The sequence below is a fragment of the Rana temporaria genome, chromosome 4, assembly GCF_905171775.1.
Source record: "Rana temporaria chromosome 4, aRanTem1.1, whole genome shotgun sequence".
Lineage (NCBI taxonomy): Eukaryota > Metazoa > Chordata > Amphibia > Anura > Ranidae > Rana > Rana temporaria.
This window is the reverse complement of record NC_053492.1, coordinates 318316849-318330025: the sequence shown is the minus strand read 5'-3', so window position 1 is coordinate 318330025 and position 13177 is coordinate 318316849. Positions and strand designations below refer to the sequence as shown.

At 44.0% G+C, this 13177-nt stretch overlaps 1 protein-coding gene across 1 annotated transcript in view; it reads left to right on the top strand.

The window, feature by feature from the left end:
• Window positions 1-13177, top strand: part of KMO (kynurenine 3-monooxygenase) — an 83767-nt gene that overhangs the window by 37955 nt on the left and 32635 nt on the right. The window contains exons 4-6 of the mRNA XM_040350650.1: window positions 1524-1613; window positions 1978-2026; window positions 3793-3880. Coding sequence (XP_040206584.1) covers window positions 1524-1613; window positions 1978-2026; window positions 3793-3880 — 227 coding nt within the window. The remainder of the gene's footprint in view (window positions 1-1523; window positions 1614-1977; window positions 2027-3792; window positions 3881-13177) is intronic.

The following is a 13177-nucleotide window of genomic DNA, read 5'->3' as shown; positions in this document are numbered from 1 at the left end:
TCACTTTACGGACAGTTTGGAACTCTGCCTCCTCAGTCTTTTTTTCTTCTCCCTTGCCTTCTCACACAGCTACCGTACACGTGCACCGACAGAAGAGCAGGAAACATCCCATCCCAGCAAGCTGAGTGGGCGTCCCGCATTTTGCAGGTCTGTCCCAGGCACCTTCATTCTAGGACAATACAGTGTCCCGGAATGAAACTGACACAGCCACCCCCCAGGCCAAGCTGATGCCCCCAAAAAAGGCCGCTACATCTCCGCTTTACTCACTGACAGTACTTGTCCTGGCCAGGAATGCCTGGAGGAGCACAATCCCCGCCCCCTGCTTGAGATTGGAGAAATCATAAATCCCAACTCTTGTGTCCAATCACTATGCTGCGATTCGTTACAGCACAAGCTGATTTTTGGGAAGGGGGGGTGTCCCTGAATGGTAGTTTAAAAATGTGGTCACCCTAAGGACGCGGCCCGCCCAGCTTTCCCAGTGTTGTCTATAGCAGCTGCATTCATGTTTGAGACCGTGGACCGGGACGTTTTTGATCATTTTGCTGCAGCACCCCCATGACCAAAAATGTCTCTAAGGCCTCGTACACACCACCGGATCTATCCGCTGGGATTTATCCGCAGATCAGTTCCAGCGGATAGATCCGGTGGTGTGTACAGCCCAGCGGATATTTTTCCACGGATATATTTCCGGCCGATGGATTTCCAGCGGATAAAAATTTCTTTGCATACTAAGAAATCTATCCGCTGGAATCCTGTCCAGCGGATTGATCCGGTGGTCTGTACAGACTCACCGGATCAATCCGTCCGCTCCTCTCCCTCGCATGCGTCGTAATGATTCGGCGCATGCGTGGAAGTCTTTATCTTCCAGCGTCGCGCACGTCGCCGCGTCATCATCGCGGCGACGGCGCGATACGTTACCGCGGAGGGATTCCGCGCGGATTTCGATCTGATGGTTAGTACAACCATCAGATCAAAATCCGCCAGAGGATTTATCTGCGGGAACGGTCCGGAGGACCGTTTCCAGCGGATAAACCCCTCGTGTGTACGGGGCCTAACAAGACAGGCATCTGGTAAAAGATTATTTTTGCCCAAAAAAATATATATACCAGCGTTTCTCAACCAGTGTGCCGCTGCACACTGGTTGAGAAACGCTGGTATATAATTTTTTTTTTTGCCAAAGACATGTAGCCAAATACATTTTGGCCTAAACTTTTATATAGCAATTGGATTTTTAAAATGTTTTAGTTTTTTTTTTGTATTTATTTATTTTCTCAATTTTGGTTTAATATAATAAAAAACAAACAACCCAGTGGTGATCAAATACCACTAAAAGAAAATTCCTATTTGTGTGAAAAATTTATATAAATTTCATTCGCATACAGTGTTCCATGACTGTGAAAAAGGCCAGTAAAATAGCACCGTTTGAATAGCAAAAAATGCTCTGAGCATAAAGAGGGTAAAACCTTCCGATGGTCAAGTGGTTAAAAAAATGTACTGTTTTTTGTTTTTTTTTGTTTTTACAGATTGTAGCCAAGGGCATTCCAATGTATGCTAGAATGATTCATAACCGTAATGGAAAAGTATACTCTATACCGTATGGAAAGCGACACCAGGTAATGTTATACAAATCACAACCTGCTGCATGGAATCGCATTACTGCACACTATTCCCTTCTCCGGAGGCGTTTATGGTCTAAAGTCAAGAAAATAGATCCCAAACATGTCGAAATTTAAAATTGCGTGCGCTCTTGAAATCACAAAGCTATGGTACCCAAAATTCTCCAGCCTTTTAAAGGTTATCAGTTTAAAGTTTAGTTTATCGAATGTTTGCTTCATTCATGTAAAATTCTTTAGCAGTAGAGTTATTCCATTGTTCGCCTTGTCAGATTTTCTGTAATATATACTAATTTTGTCAAATAAAACGTGGCGTATGCGTATGAATATGCGTTTTATAAAAATCATATTTTTTCCACTTCAGTATATCCTGTCAGTTGATCGAGCAAACTTGAACAAAGAATTGCTGGATGGTGAGTGATGCATGTTTGATGTACATTTAATAAAACATTATTTCAAGTTGTTTTGCACAAGAACCCAAAACTGCAAGCATGACATAAGCACATTCTGTCATTTTATAAGCCTAGGTTCACACTTGTCCGTGTGTGTTTGCATTCATATATCACGGGTTCAGCAGCCCATTCATGAGTGCTGATGCGTAGCCTCGTGGAGCCTCATGCATCTGCTAAAGAGCAGCACGTTTCTGTGCAGGTCAGGAAAGCGCACAATTATACATGTATTCCTGACCCCCACATCTGCCTTGGCAGATCTGTCACTGGAGCTATATTCCCTAAGACCCCTTTCACACTGAGGAGTTTTTCAGGCGGTTTGGCGCTACAAATGGCGCCTAAATACTGCCTGAAACTCCTGCCCTGCAGTCTCAATGTGAAAGCCTTTGGGCTTTCACAATGAGGCGATGCGCTGGTGGGACCGCTCCAAAAGTCCTGCCAGCAGCATCTTTGGAGCGGTGTGTTTACCGCTCCTCCACCGCTCCTTCCCATTGAAAACAATGGGACACCGCGGTAATACCGCCGGCAATGCGCCTCTGCAGAGGCGCATTGCCAACGGTATTGACCCTTTTTCGGCCACTAGCGGGGGTTAAAACCACACCGCTAGTGGCCGAATACCGCGGCAATTGCGATAGTATAGCGTCCCTAAAAATAGCAGCGCTATACCGACACAGCACCTCCCGCCCCGGTGTGAAAGGGGCATTAGAGTGCTTTAATACAGGCAGTTATGATAAATTATACTATTCCTTTACAGATACTACAAAAAAATAAAAAATGAAAACTATACAAAAGAAGCTAAAATATATTTAAGTATCACTTTTTTAAGTGTATGCAAACTCTATCCAGGAATCTTGTTCATATTTTCTACACTTTTTTTGGTCTGTTAAATCTACCCTAAAAAAACATTTTGTTACATATGTTTAATAACTAACTAAAAAAATTGGACCTCCTAGTTCTTACCTTGGATGTAAAGTTATGCCGCGTACACACGATCGGTCCATTCGATGAGAACGGTCAGAATGACCGTTCTCATCGGTTAACCGATGAACCTGACTGATGGTCCGTCGCGCCTACACACCATCGGTTAAAAAAACGATTGTGTCAGAACGCGGTGACATAAAACACAACGACGTGCTGAAAAAAATTCAATGCTTCCAAGCATGCGTCGACTTGATTCTGAGCATGCACGGGTTTTTAACCGATGCTTTTGCATACTAACAATCGGTTTTGACCTATCGGTTAGGCGTCCATCGGTTCAATTTTAAAGCAAGTTCTCATTTTTTTGACCGAAGGTTAAAGAACCTATGGGGCCTACACACGATCGGTTTGGACTAATGAAAATGGTCCTTCAGACCGTTCTCCTCTGGCGATCCTATCGTGTGTACACGGCCTTAGTGTGTATATTGCAGATATGAGGGAAGTGGGTAGGAATGGGTATTTTAGAAAAAAGGCAACTGGGTAGGACTGACACCAAACAGGCCACAAAATAGCCTGTTTGGTGTCATAATATGACTTTGAACCCATCTGCATTTCTGTAATTTTCTCTATATTTTACATGTTCTTTAAAGGAATAAAATCTATACATTTTGTCAGCTTGTGGTAAGCCTAGAGGATCAGCTTTGGCAATCATGCAGCTAGTATTTTTTTGGAAGGGGTGAAGAATGCAGCACGGATGATACCCTCGTGACATATATCCTTTTAACATGATTATTTTTTAAACTCTTTAACAGCTGCTGAAAAGTATCCAAATGTCAAGATGCATTTTGATCACAAATTAAGTGACTACAATGTTGAGTCTGGCACACTGGTTTTTCATAGGTAGGTTGTATAAAATGTATTGAAGCAGTATTTTTCTACTATATACTACTTGCTAATGTTAGTCATACTACTAAAATAATACAATGTAATAAGAATCAATATGATGGGTGATTCATATTTTAAATGTATTCTCTGAAATCTTGCACATTGCAGGGATAAAAAATATTTAAAATGTAAATGAAAAGTCACTCTAAGGCAGTCCTCAAAAATTCCACTTGCCTGCTCGCATTTTGCGAGTGGAATTTAGAGCAGGGCGAGTGAGGATCAGGGGCGGATCAGGCTGACAGTTTCCCTACTGATCGCTTCTGACATAATGTGTTGCTATGGCCATTTGTAGTGTCTTGTTAGCAATAATATAGAGTTAGGTTTAGTAAGAGCATATGTTTAGAGGCTCTTCCCCCTCCATTAATATGTAAATAAAACAGATGGATAGGTTTTGGAGCGGAGACAGGAAGTTGTCGGCAGGATGTGATGTAAGCAGTAGTTGGGGGGGGGAGACTTGGCTTTTGAAAGAGACATGTGTTTGGAAAAGAGATGTGTTTTGGAAGGACGATGGAGTAACACATGGCTGGCGGAAGCTGGATAACTTTGGACACAATTTAAGTTGGACTGAGCAAGGAACCATGAAGGACATTGCATCTTAAACCCTAAGTTAAGTAACTGTTTAGTTTACTTAATGCGTACATATTGTACATGCTTATATTTGTAGGCATATTTTGTAAGCTATGAATTGTCGTATCAAAATGCCAGGGGGGATTCCCTTTCCCCCGGGCCGTTTTGATGTCCTGTAAAAAAGCCTGCACCGCTTCTGCCAGAAGAGATCAGCAGGGAAACTGTCAGCTGGAGGACACAGAGCGGTAGGGCCTGACTGCCCTGGGGCCACTTCAAGCTGAGCTGAGGCTGAATCGCTTCCCTCCTCCCTCCTCCCTTGATGGGCAGAGTGATGCTGCATTTGATGGGCACTGATATGCTTTAATGTTATTTTGTTGAACTTGTTAATATTTATTTCTGGAACTTAATTCTGCATAAAACATTTAGGGGCAGATCCACGTACATCGGCGCATTGTTGCGGCCAGCGTAGCGTATCTCTGATACACTACGCCGCCGTAACTTACAGCATAATTTCCTTATCCTCAAAGAATTTGCGTCGTAAGTTATGGCGGCGTAGTTTATCTGTGGCGGCGTAAGGGCGCGCAATTCAAATCAATGTGATGGGGGCGTGTTTTATGTAAATACGTCGTGACCCGACGTAAATTAAGTTTTTTTTTTTACGGCGCATGCGCCGTCCGTGGGGGTATCCCAGTGCGCATGCTCGAAATTAACTCGGAACAAGCCAATGCTTACGACGGTGACGTCATTCTACGCAAATCCCTATTCGCGAACGACTTACGCAAACGACGTAAAAAATTCAAAATTTTACGCGGGAACGACGGCCATACTTAATATTGAGTACGCCTCATATAGCAGGGGTAACTATGCGCGGGAAAAAGCCGAACGCAAATGACGTAAAAAAAAAACGCCGGACGTACGTTCGTGGATTGCCGTATCTAGCTAATTTGCATACTTGACGCGGAATTCGACGGAAACGCCACCTAGCGGCCGGCGGAAAAATGCACCTACGATCTGATGGCGTACTAAGACGTACGCCTGTCGGATCAAGCCCAGATGCAGTCGTATCTTGTTTTGTAGATAAAAAACAAAGATACGACGCGGGAACTTTGAAATTACGCGGCGTATCAATAGATAAGCCGGCGTAATTCTTCTGTGGATCTGGCCCTTAGTGTTTAGGGGAGGGGTTGGGTGGGTCAACTGATGGCGAGTAACTCTTAAGGCCTGGCTAGTGAGTGGCTCAGGACTTGAAATTTTGAGCCCTGCTCTAAGGTATTGAAATAACTTACCTGAGCAGGTATACCTAGCTGCTGCACCAACAAAACTAAACTTATTGAGCTCTCCTAACTACAGTACAACTAATCTGAAAAGATACAATTTTATGTGTGTGAAAAGAATATGTACTTTGGGAACTTCCCACATTTTATTTTTCAAGCCCCTGTACACTACCTAAGCATCTAATCAATCTGTTTACTATACTATTATTTTATGAAACATTACTATATCAATTCCACATTGCTGTGAAAAAAATCCTTCCCTGAACACCTACAAACATTGCAAACATTTTATCAACCTTGATTGTACATGCTGCCTTTTTGTAATGGAAGTAGCACCCTAATGCCCCGTACACACGATCCGAAAATCGTACGAAAAATGCCGCTTTCCAATCGATCGTACGATAATCGGATCGTTGGTACAGAGCTTCCGAGAGCCGATCAGGACAGTTCATCCGATTTTTATTCTATCGGACATGCACGGAAATTTTTTTCGTACGATGCCAGATCGTACGATTTTCGTTTAATCAGTAAAGCTGTCGTTCGAAAATGCAATACAAATACATTACAACACATGACATCACTTTCGATTTTTTTATTCTGCCGTACGAGAATTTTCGTGACTTTAGTAAACTTATCAGATTTGACGTGAGATTAGCATACAAAAAAAACGAACGATCATTCGTCCGATAATCGGATCGTGTGTACCGGGCATTACTGATACAGTGTGTTTGGGCCACAGTTTACCAACTAACAGTCCCCTGCATGGAGCCTGCTATGCATATTTAATGTATCATTTTTTTATTTTGCATATATTTTGTAAAATCCATGTATATTTGCTGTGAGAAAAATGGTTCTTCCCAAGTTGGTTACATACATTTACTTTCTACTTCCCTCGTTCACTTTTTTTTACTTTGCGTACTTGGTTGTATGCCCTTCTTGTGCAAAATTACAAAGCAGGGTTACAATGCCAGAGAACATACATATGCTCAGGGCAGCCTTTAGAACATTTTGGGCCCCTTACACAGCTTTAGGCCTGGGCCCTCCTGAGCCTGATCACCATTCCCCATGGCCAGCCCACTGGCCATACCACCAAATTTACACACTGGCCACCTCACCTGTATGCACTCAGCCCCCCTCACACCTGGGTATATATGTCAGCCCCACCCCCTTACACCTGTGTGTGTATATATGTCAGCCCTCCTTACACCTGTGTATATATGTCACCCATCCCTCAATCCTGTATATATGTCACCCCCACCCCTCCACACACCTGTGTATATATGCTGGCCCCCTCACACCTGTGTATATATGCCAGCCCCCCTCACACCTGTGTATATATGCCGGCCCCCCTCACACCTGTGTATATATGCCAGCCCCCCTCACACCTGTGTATATATGCCGGCCCACCTCCCACCTATATATATGTCAGCCCCCCCACCTGTATTTATATGCCTGCCCCACACATACACAAATCTGAAAACACACACGCCTCTGGTCCCTCCCTTTCCTTCACAGACCCTACTTGTAAAGGAAATGTTCCTACCTAGTCTCAGCTAATTTTCACAAAGCTGACATGTTGCTGACTCAGGAGCACAGTACAGGCAGCTCACATGAGGGGTGCACATGCACATGGTAGTCAGAGGTGGCAGTAAAGAGCTCAGTGTCTGAGCTCAATGACACAGAGAACAGCAGAAGCTGCAAGATCATTTCTATAGTGCGCAACTTGGCTACCCTTCATCTGTCCTGCCTTCTTCTGGACCGGGCGGGCCCCTTACAGTTGTATTGGCTCCCCCCCTCTGATATTATATGCTGTAGAATAATTCAAAACAGATTATGAAAGCTACACAAACCTGACCATTTTGCAGCAATGTCCCTATGGCTCAGTCAGGTTCATATTCTAGCTGAGAATTCCTACCAGTCAAACAGTTCAGAGCACAAACATCTACTTGCACTTCTCATAAAACGCATTCCATGAGATGTACTGGGTAGTTCTGGTAATAAAAATGAACAACACAAGGGATCGAAGGCCAAAGGACAAAGGGTCACCCCACTGGAAATGCAGTATTCTGGAAGAAATTAGGGACGTGCTTCCTAAGGTAGTTGGGGATGTACTAAAAAGCTGCATACTATTAGGCCCCGTACACACGATAGAATCCATCCGCGGATAAATCCGTGCAAACGGGTTTCAGCGGATAGATTCTATGGTGTGTACACTCCAGCGGATAATTATCCTCGGATATTTTTCCGTCGAATCGCTTTTCAGCAGATCAAATATTTGCTGACATGCTTAACAAATATATCCGCTGTGAAGCTATCCGACGGATATATCTGTTGGTTAGTACACAATATCCGCGTATAAAAATCCCGCGCATGCTCAGACGAAATAAGGGGATGGGAGCACTCGTTCAGGTAAAACTCTCGTTTGTTTGTGATATGGCACATTCGTCCTGTTAAAGCTCTATAGTGTTGTTTCTTGCCTCTTTTTTTCTCTGCGTTCTCTTGCTAGAATAAACCCGTTTTCTTGCTAATGCTATCTATCCAGATGTTGTAACTTTATTTTAGTCCTCCACATGTCTATGTTTTTTTGTTTATTTTTAAATGGACATTTTTTTTTTGGTGTTTTATTTTATTAATATTTTTTGTTCAATTTCTGGCACCATTGTTTTTTCATGCCCATTTTTTTTTATGTTTTTTTTTTTTGTGCAATTTCTGGCACCATTGTTTTTTTTCATGCACATTTTTTTTTTCTTTTTTGTGCAATTTCTGGCACCATTGTTTTTTCATGCCCATTTTTTTTTTATTTTTATTTTTTGTGCAATTTCTGGCACCATTGTTTTTTCATGCACATTTTTTTTTGTATTTTTTTGGGTGAGGTTATGTCACCATTTTTGCTATGCGTGTGTTTTTCCTTTTTGGTTTCACCAAGTTGGTACACCAAATGTCCCCCCCCCCCCACAAGGAGTTGGTGTCCTTTCTAAATGACACATATTACCAAAAATGTTTCATGCCTAATCAACACAGTGTAAAAAAACAATAGACAAGGTATTTCTGAAAATAAACTCACCATTTATTTCAAACATATTTCAACAAAAAAATAACTAGAAGGGCAGCACTTGCTGAGATAGCAACATACATGCAGACTTGTGTTCCAGACTGCACAGGCAACATAGTCAAGGACAAAATGGCAAACCTTGAGGACCGCATACCGACAACTAAAGAGAACAACCACAAAAATCAAAAACCAGGAGCAGCAGCAAGCGAGCCAATGGAGCCCAGGCTGTGGTAGTCCAAAAAGCAAAACGTTTTTGGGGGATCAAATGGAAGGCCGGGAATCATCTTCTCCTGTTCCTTGTAACCCTCCTTGCAGCAGATCTTCCACGGATCCGGAAACGGCCTCTTGCAGATGGGGAGGATGTGGCAGCAGGAGGAGGTAAGAGATGTTGGGCAGGATGGGCCGGGTCACTGAGCTCGGTGTCATCCGTCAGCCAGCCCCTCTGCATCCATAGAATGACCTTATTAAATAGGTTCCTGGCACGCCTCTGATCTTCCTCCCCCCCCCTGTTGATAGTTCGTGTGCCACATAGGCACTGTAGGCCTCAGTGCGGGTCAGGGGGGCCCTCATTATGGCGCTTGCCTCCCTGATCATCTCAAGGCTCCTATCCTCCACTTCCCTCCTGCGCCTCATTAGGCCTGCTTGCCTGACCTGGGGGGGAGGGACATGCTGGCTTGTGCTAGCCCTGGGCCTGGGGCCCTCCTGACTAGTGCTTGGCCCGGCCTCCTCCTCCTGGCTGGCAATGACCCCTTCCTCCTGGCTGGCATGCATCTCGGGCTCAGTAGCCGTCAAATCCAGGCTGGTCTCTTCTTCCTGTGGCAAAAAAGGGAAATTTTTTACAATTTCACACCAGCAAATCACACACATTTTCAGGCTCTAGACTGGTTTGTTTTATCTTACTTTAATCTTTAATCTACTCTCCTTCTGATCCCTGTACTTGTCATCCAGGACCCCTATTTTTATGACCCCGAATTTTCACAGCCATTTTTTAGTTTGTGCTTACAATATCAACTCAAGAATTAAACCATAATTAGCAGCCAAAAAATTTGGTGTAAAATACTCTACCTCATCAGAAGAAGTGCTCAGTCGAAGATCTGGACGCATGCCAGCCAGCCCCTCACTGTTCTCCTCCTGTCTACGGTGATCCGTGGAAGGTCTGCTGCCCTGCTGTCTGGGAGGAAGGCTTGACATTGATCGCCGGCCATCCATTTGATCCCCCAAAAACTCCAGCTCCTGGTAGTACCACAGACTTGGCTCCGTGGACTGGCTTGCTGCTGCTCCTGATCGTTGCTCCCGCAGTTGTTTTCTTTTTGTGCGGAATGCGGCCCTCAGGTTGTTCATTTTGTTCTTGACTATGTGGCCTGTGCAGTCGGGAACCCATGTCTGCATATATGTTGCAATGTCAGCAAGTGCTGTCCTTCTGCGCGCCCGATTTTTATACAGAGGGTGTCTGCTATCCCAAAGTAGGGGCGTCTCCCGATACTTCGCTATAAGTCGACTGATAGCCTCTTGGCCCACAATCTGGTCCATTTCCTTTGTGAAAGTTTTTTCCCAAAAAACACAATTAACACACTGTAAAAATAAAAATTAAGAAGCATAAAAAAATGCACAGCATTCACATTGTAAGAATATGTGGCACCAGATTTCAAAACTACTATGCAAACACAGTGTCTCCTGCAGCTAAAATGCTGCCCAGCTCTGCCCCATTGTTGTGACCAAAAATTATTTCATATGCAGCCCATTTTATCAAAAAGTTGGCTAAATACGTGTCATCTCTAACCATCCTCCATTTTTGATATTTTGACCATTCCTCAAGGCACTATTTCATGTGTACCTAGCATGCCCCTCATCATTCCTGACATAGAAATACACTTCACATACTAACCTCTGGCCAACCAACACAGAACAATACTTGCATGATCACAATACACCTGTCAAAAACTACAAATACGTAGAGCATTCTTCACATCTACATTAAAGTGATGTGTGAAAGCATTGTGAGAAGGAATTACCGTTTTGGGGACACAAGAAACATAAGTAGCGTTAAAAGGGTGCAAACAGACCAAACCCCAATCCCATGGCTCTATATTTTTTAGGCCTCTGCTGATCCCATGTTCCAATTTTCTTACCTTACTATCTCTAGCTCCTCGTGAAGCACCTTCAATTAATCTCCGCGTAAAGTACGTAACCATGTAGGTTCCCTTTTATACACTCCGCGTATGCGTGACACCCCGCCTTTGCCATGCCCCCTAATCAATGTTAATTCCCAAAATATGGCGTTAAGTGGGTAACTTCTGTCAAATGTTATCATCTCCGCGTAACGTACGTAACCACGTGGCTTCCCTTCTAGACACTCCGCGTGTGCGTGACACCCCGCCTTTGCCATGCCCCCTAATCAATGTTAATTCCAAAAATATGGCGTTAAGTGGGTAACTTCTGTCAAATGTTATAATCATCTCCGCGTAACGTACGTAACCACGTGGCTTCCCTTCTAGACACTCCGCATGTGCGTGACACCCCGCCTTTGCCATGCCCCCTAATCAATGTTAATTCCAAAAATATGGCGTTAAGTGGGTAACTTCTGTCAAATGTTATAATCATCTCCGCGTAACGTACGTAACCACGTGGCTTCCCTTCTAGACACTACGCGTGTGCGTGACACCCCGCCTTCGCCACCTTTGCCATGCCCCCTAATCAATGTTAACTCCAAAAATATGGCGTGAACTATGTAACTTCTGTGAAACGAGCGAATAATCTCCGCGTAACCTACGTAATTACGTCTTATTCATTCTCTACACTCCGCGTATGCATGAACCGCCGCCCTCGTACACGCCCATGACGGGACATTTCCTGGTTTCCACGCCCCTAATCTCTGTGGGGATGAAAGATGGCGATGACAGGCGACCATGCACGGAGCTCTCAGGCCAGAAGTGAGGGGACAGAGGCAGGAACGTCCCGATCCCGTCCAAAACGGTATAAGGCCACTAATATGGCTTTTGAGGAAATGATAGAGCTTGTGGATATAATGCGGAGGAAGGATTATGATGGCAAATATGGGCCATACAAGACCCCCCAACCGCAGAAAGGGGAAAATAATGGAGAAGGTGGCAAGAAGAATGAAGAGAATGTTTGGGATCACCAGGTCCAAGGAGCAGCTACGGAAGCGGTGGTCCGATTTGAAACTGAGGGAGCCACATCAGTACAAGAGGATCAAAAAAATCTTAAAGAAAAGTAAGTTAATTATATTAGTTGGGGGGGGGGAACCTTTTTTGATTTTTAGCTTGGTCAGGTACATTTCTACATCTGTCTCCTTGGCCTGGTTGTACTTCTGAGCTCATGTTGAAATAGAAGGTGTTGTTCTCAAACATTTTGCTTGGGCAACGACTGTTAATAGTAAACATCTTTGACATCAGCTTATTTCTACTAAATACGATGTTGGCCCAGGAACAAAACACCTGGACATGCCTCTCTGGCCAAAAACATGGTTTGTAAACATTGTGTACAAATAGAGTTGTGGAAAATGCAAATCCAAGACTGTGTAATGCCAACAGTGCTACTAAGCTGGTGTTTTCATATCTGAAATCCAGAGCACCTGTGTCTCCACCTAAATATTAAGATTGTAATTTGTATGGTGTCCGTGTTAAAATTTAAGGGGGGGACATCCATGTGTGTCACTTCGCTAAAAAGGGCCCGAATGAGAGCTTGCCATAGAAGTCATCCCAAATGTAGGAGTGGGGGGTAGAAGACCCAATTTAGCCCCAAAAAAAAGCCTCTTCCTTAATAAAGCAATGTATGCGATTTCTGCTCTACAATATCTGTGTGTTGATGAGTATACCTTTTTGTCATTGTTTATTTAGGGGAAAGAAGACGCCTGCAGTTTGAGGAGGCAGAGAGGGCCAGACAAGGCCAACATCAAACATCTCGCCATGTGGAGGAGGAGGAGGATGTGGAAGGAAGAGAGGAGGATGTGGAGGAGGAGGAGGATATGCAAGGAAGAGAGGAGGATGTGGAGGAGGAGGAGGATATGCAAGGAAGAGAGGAGGATGTGGAGGAGGAGGAGGATATGCAAGGAAGAGAGGAAGATGGAGTCATCTTGGATCTGGTACTTGTGGATGAGGAAGGGGAATTTGATGAGGATGATTTTAGCAATTTAGAAGATGGTGGATTGATGGAAGGAGTCGTCGTGGAGGATGATGGGGAAGTGGTGCAAGAAGGAGGAGTGATTCAAGATGTCGAAGATGTGGAGGCTGGAAGGAGCACACCATCAGGTCAGTGTCACACCAGCTTGATATGGAAAAACAGATGTAGATAGGCTTGCCACCTCATCCCTTTATTCCCAAACACATATGGATTACACAT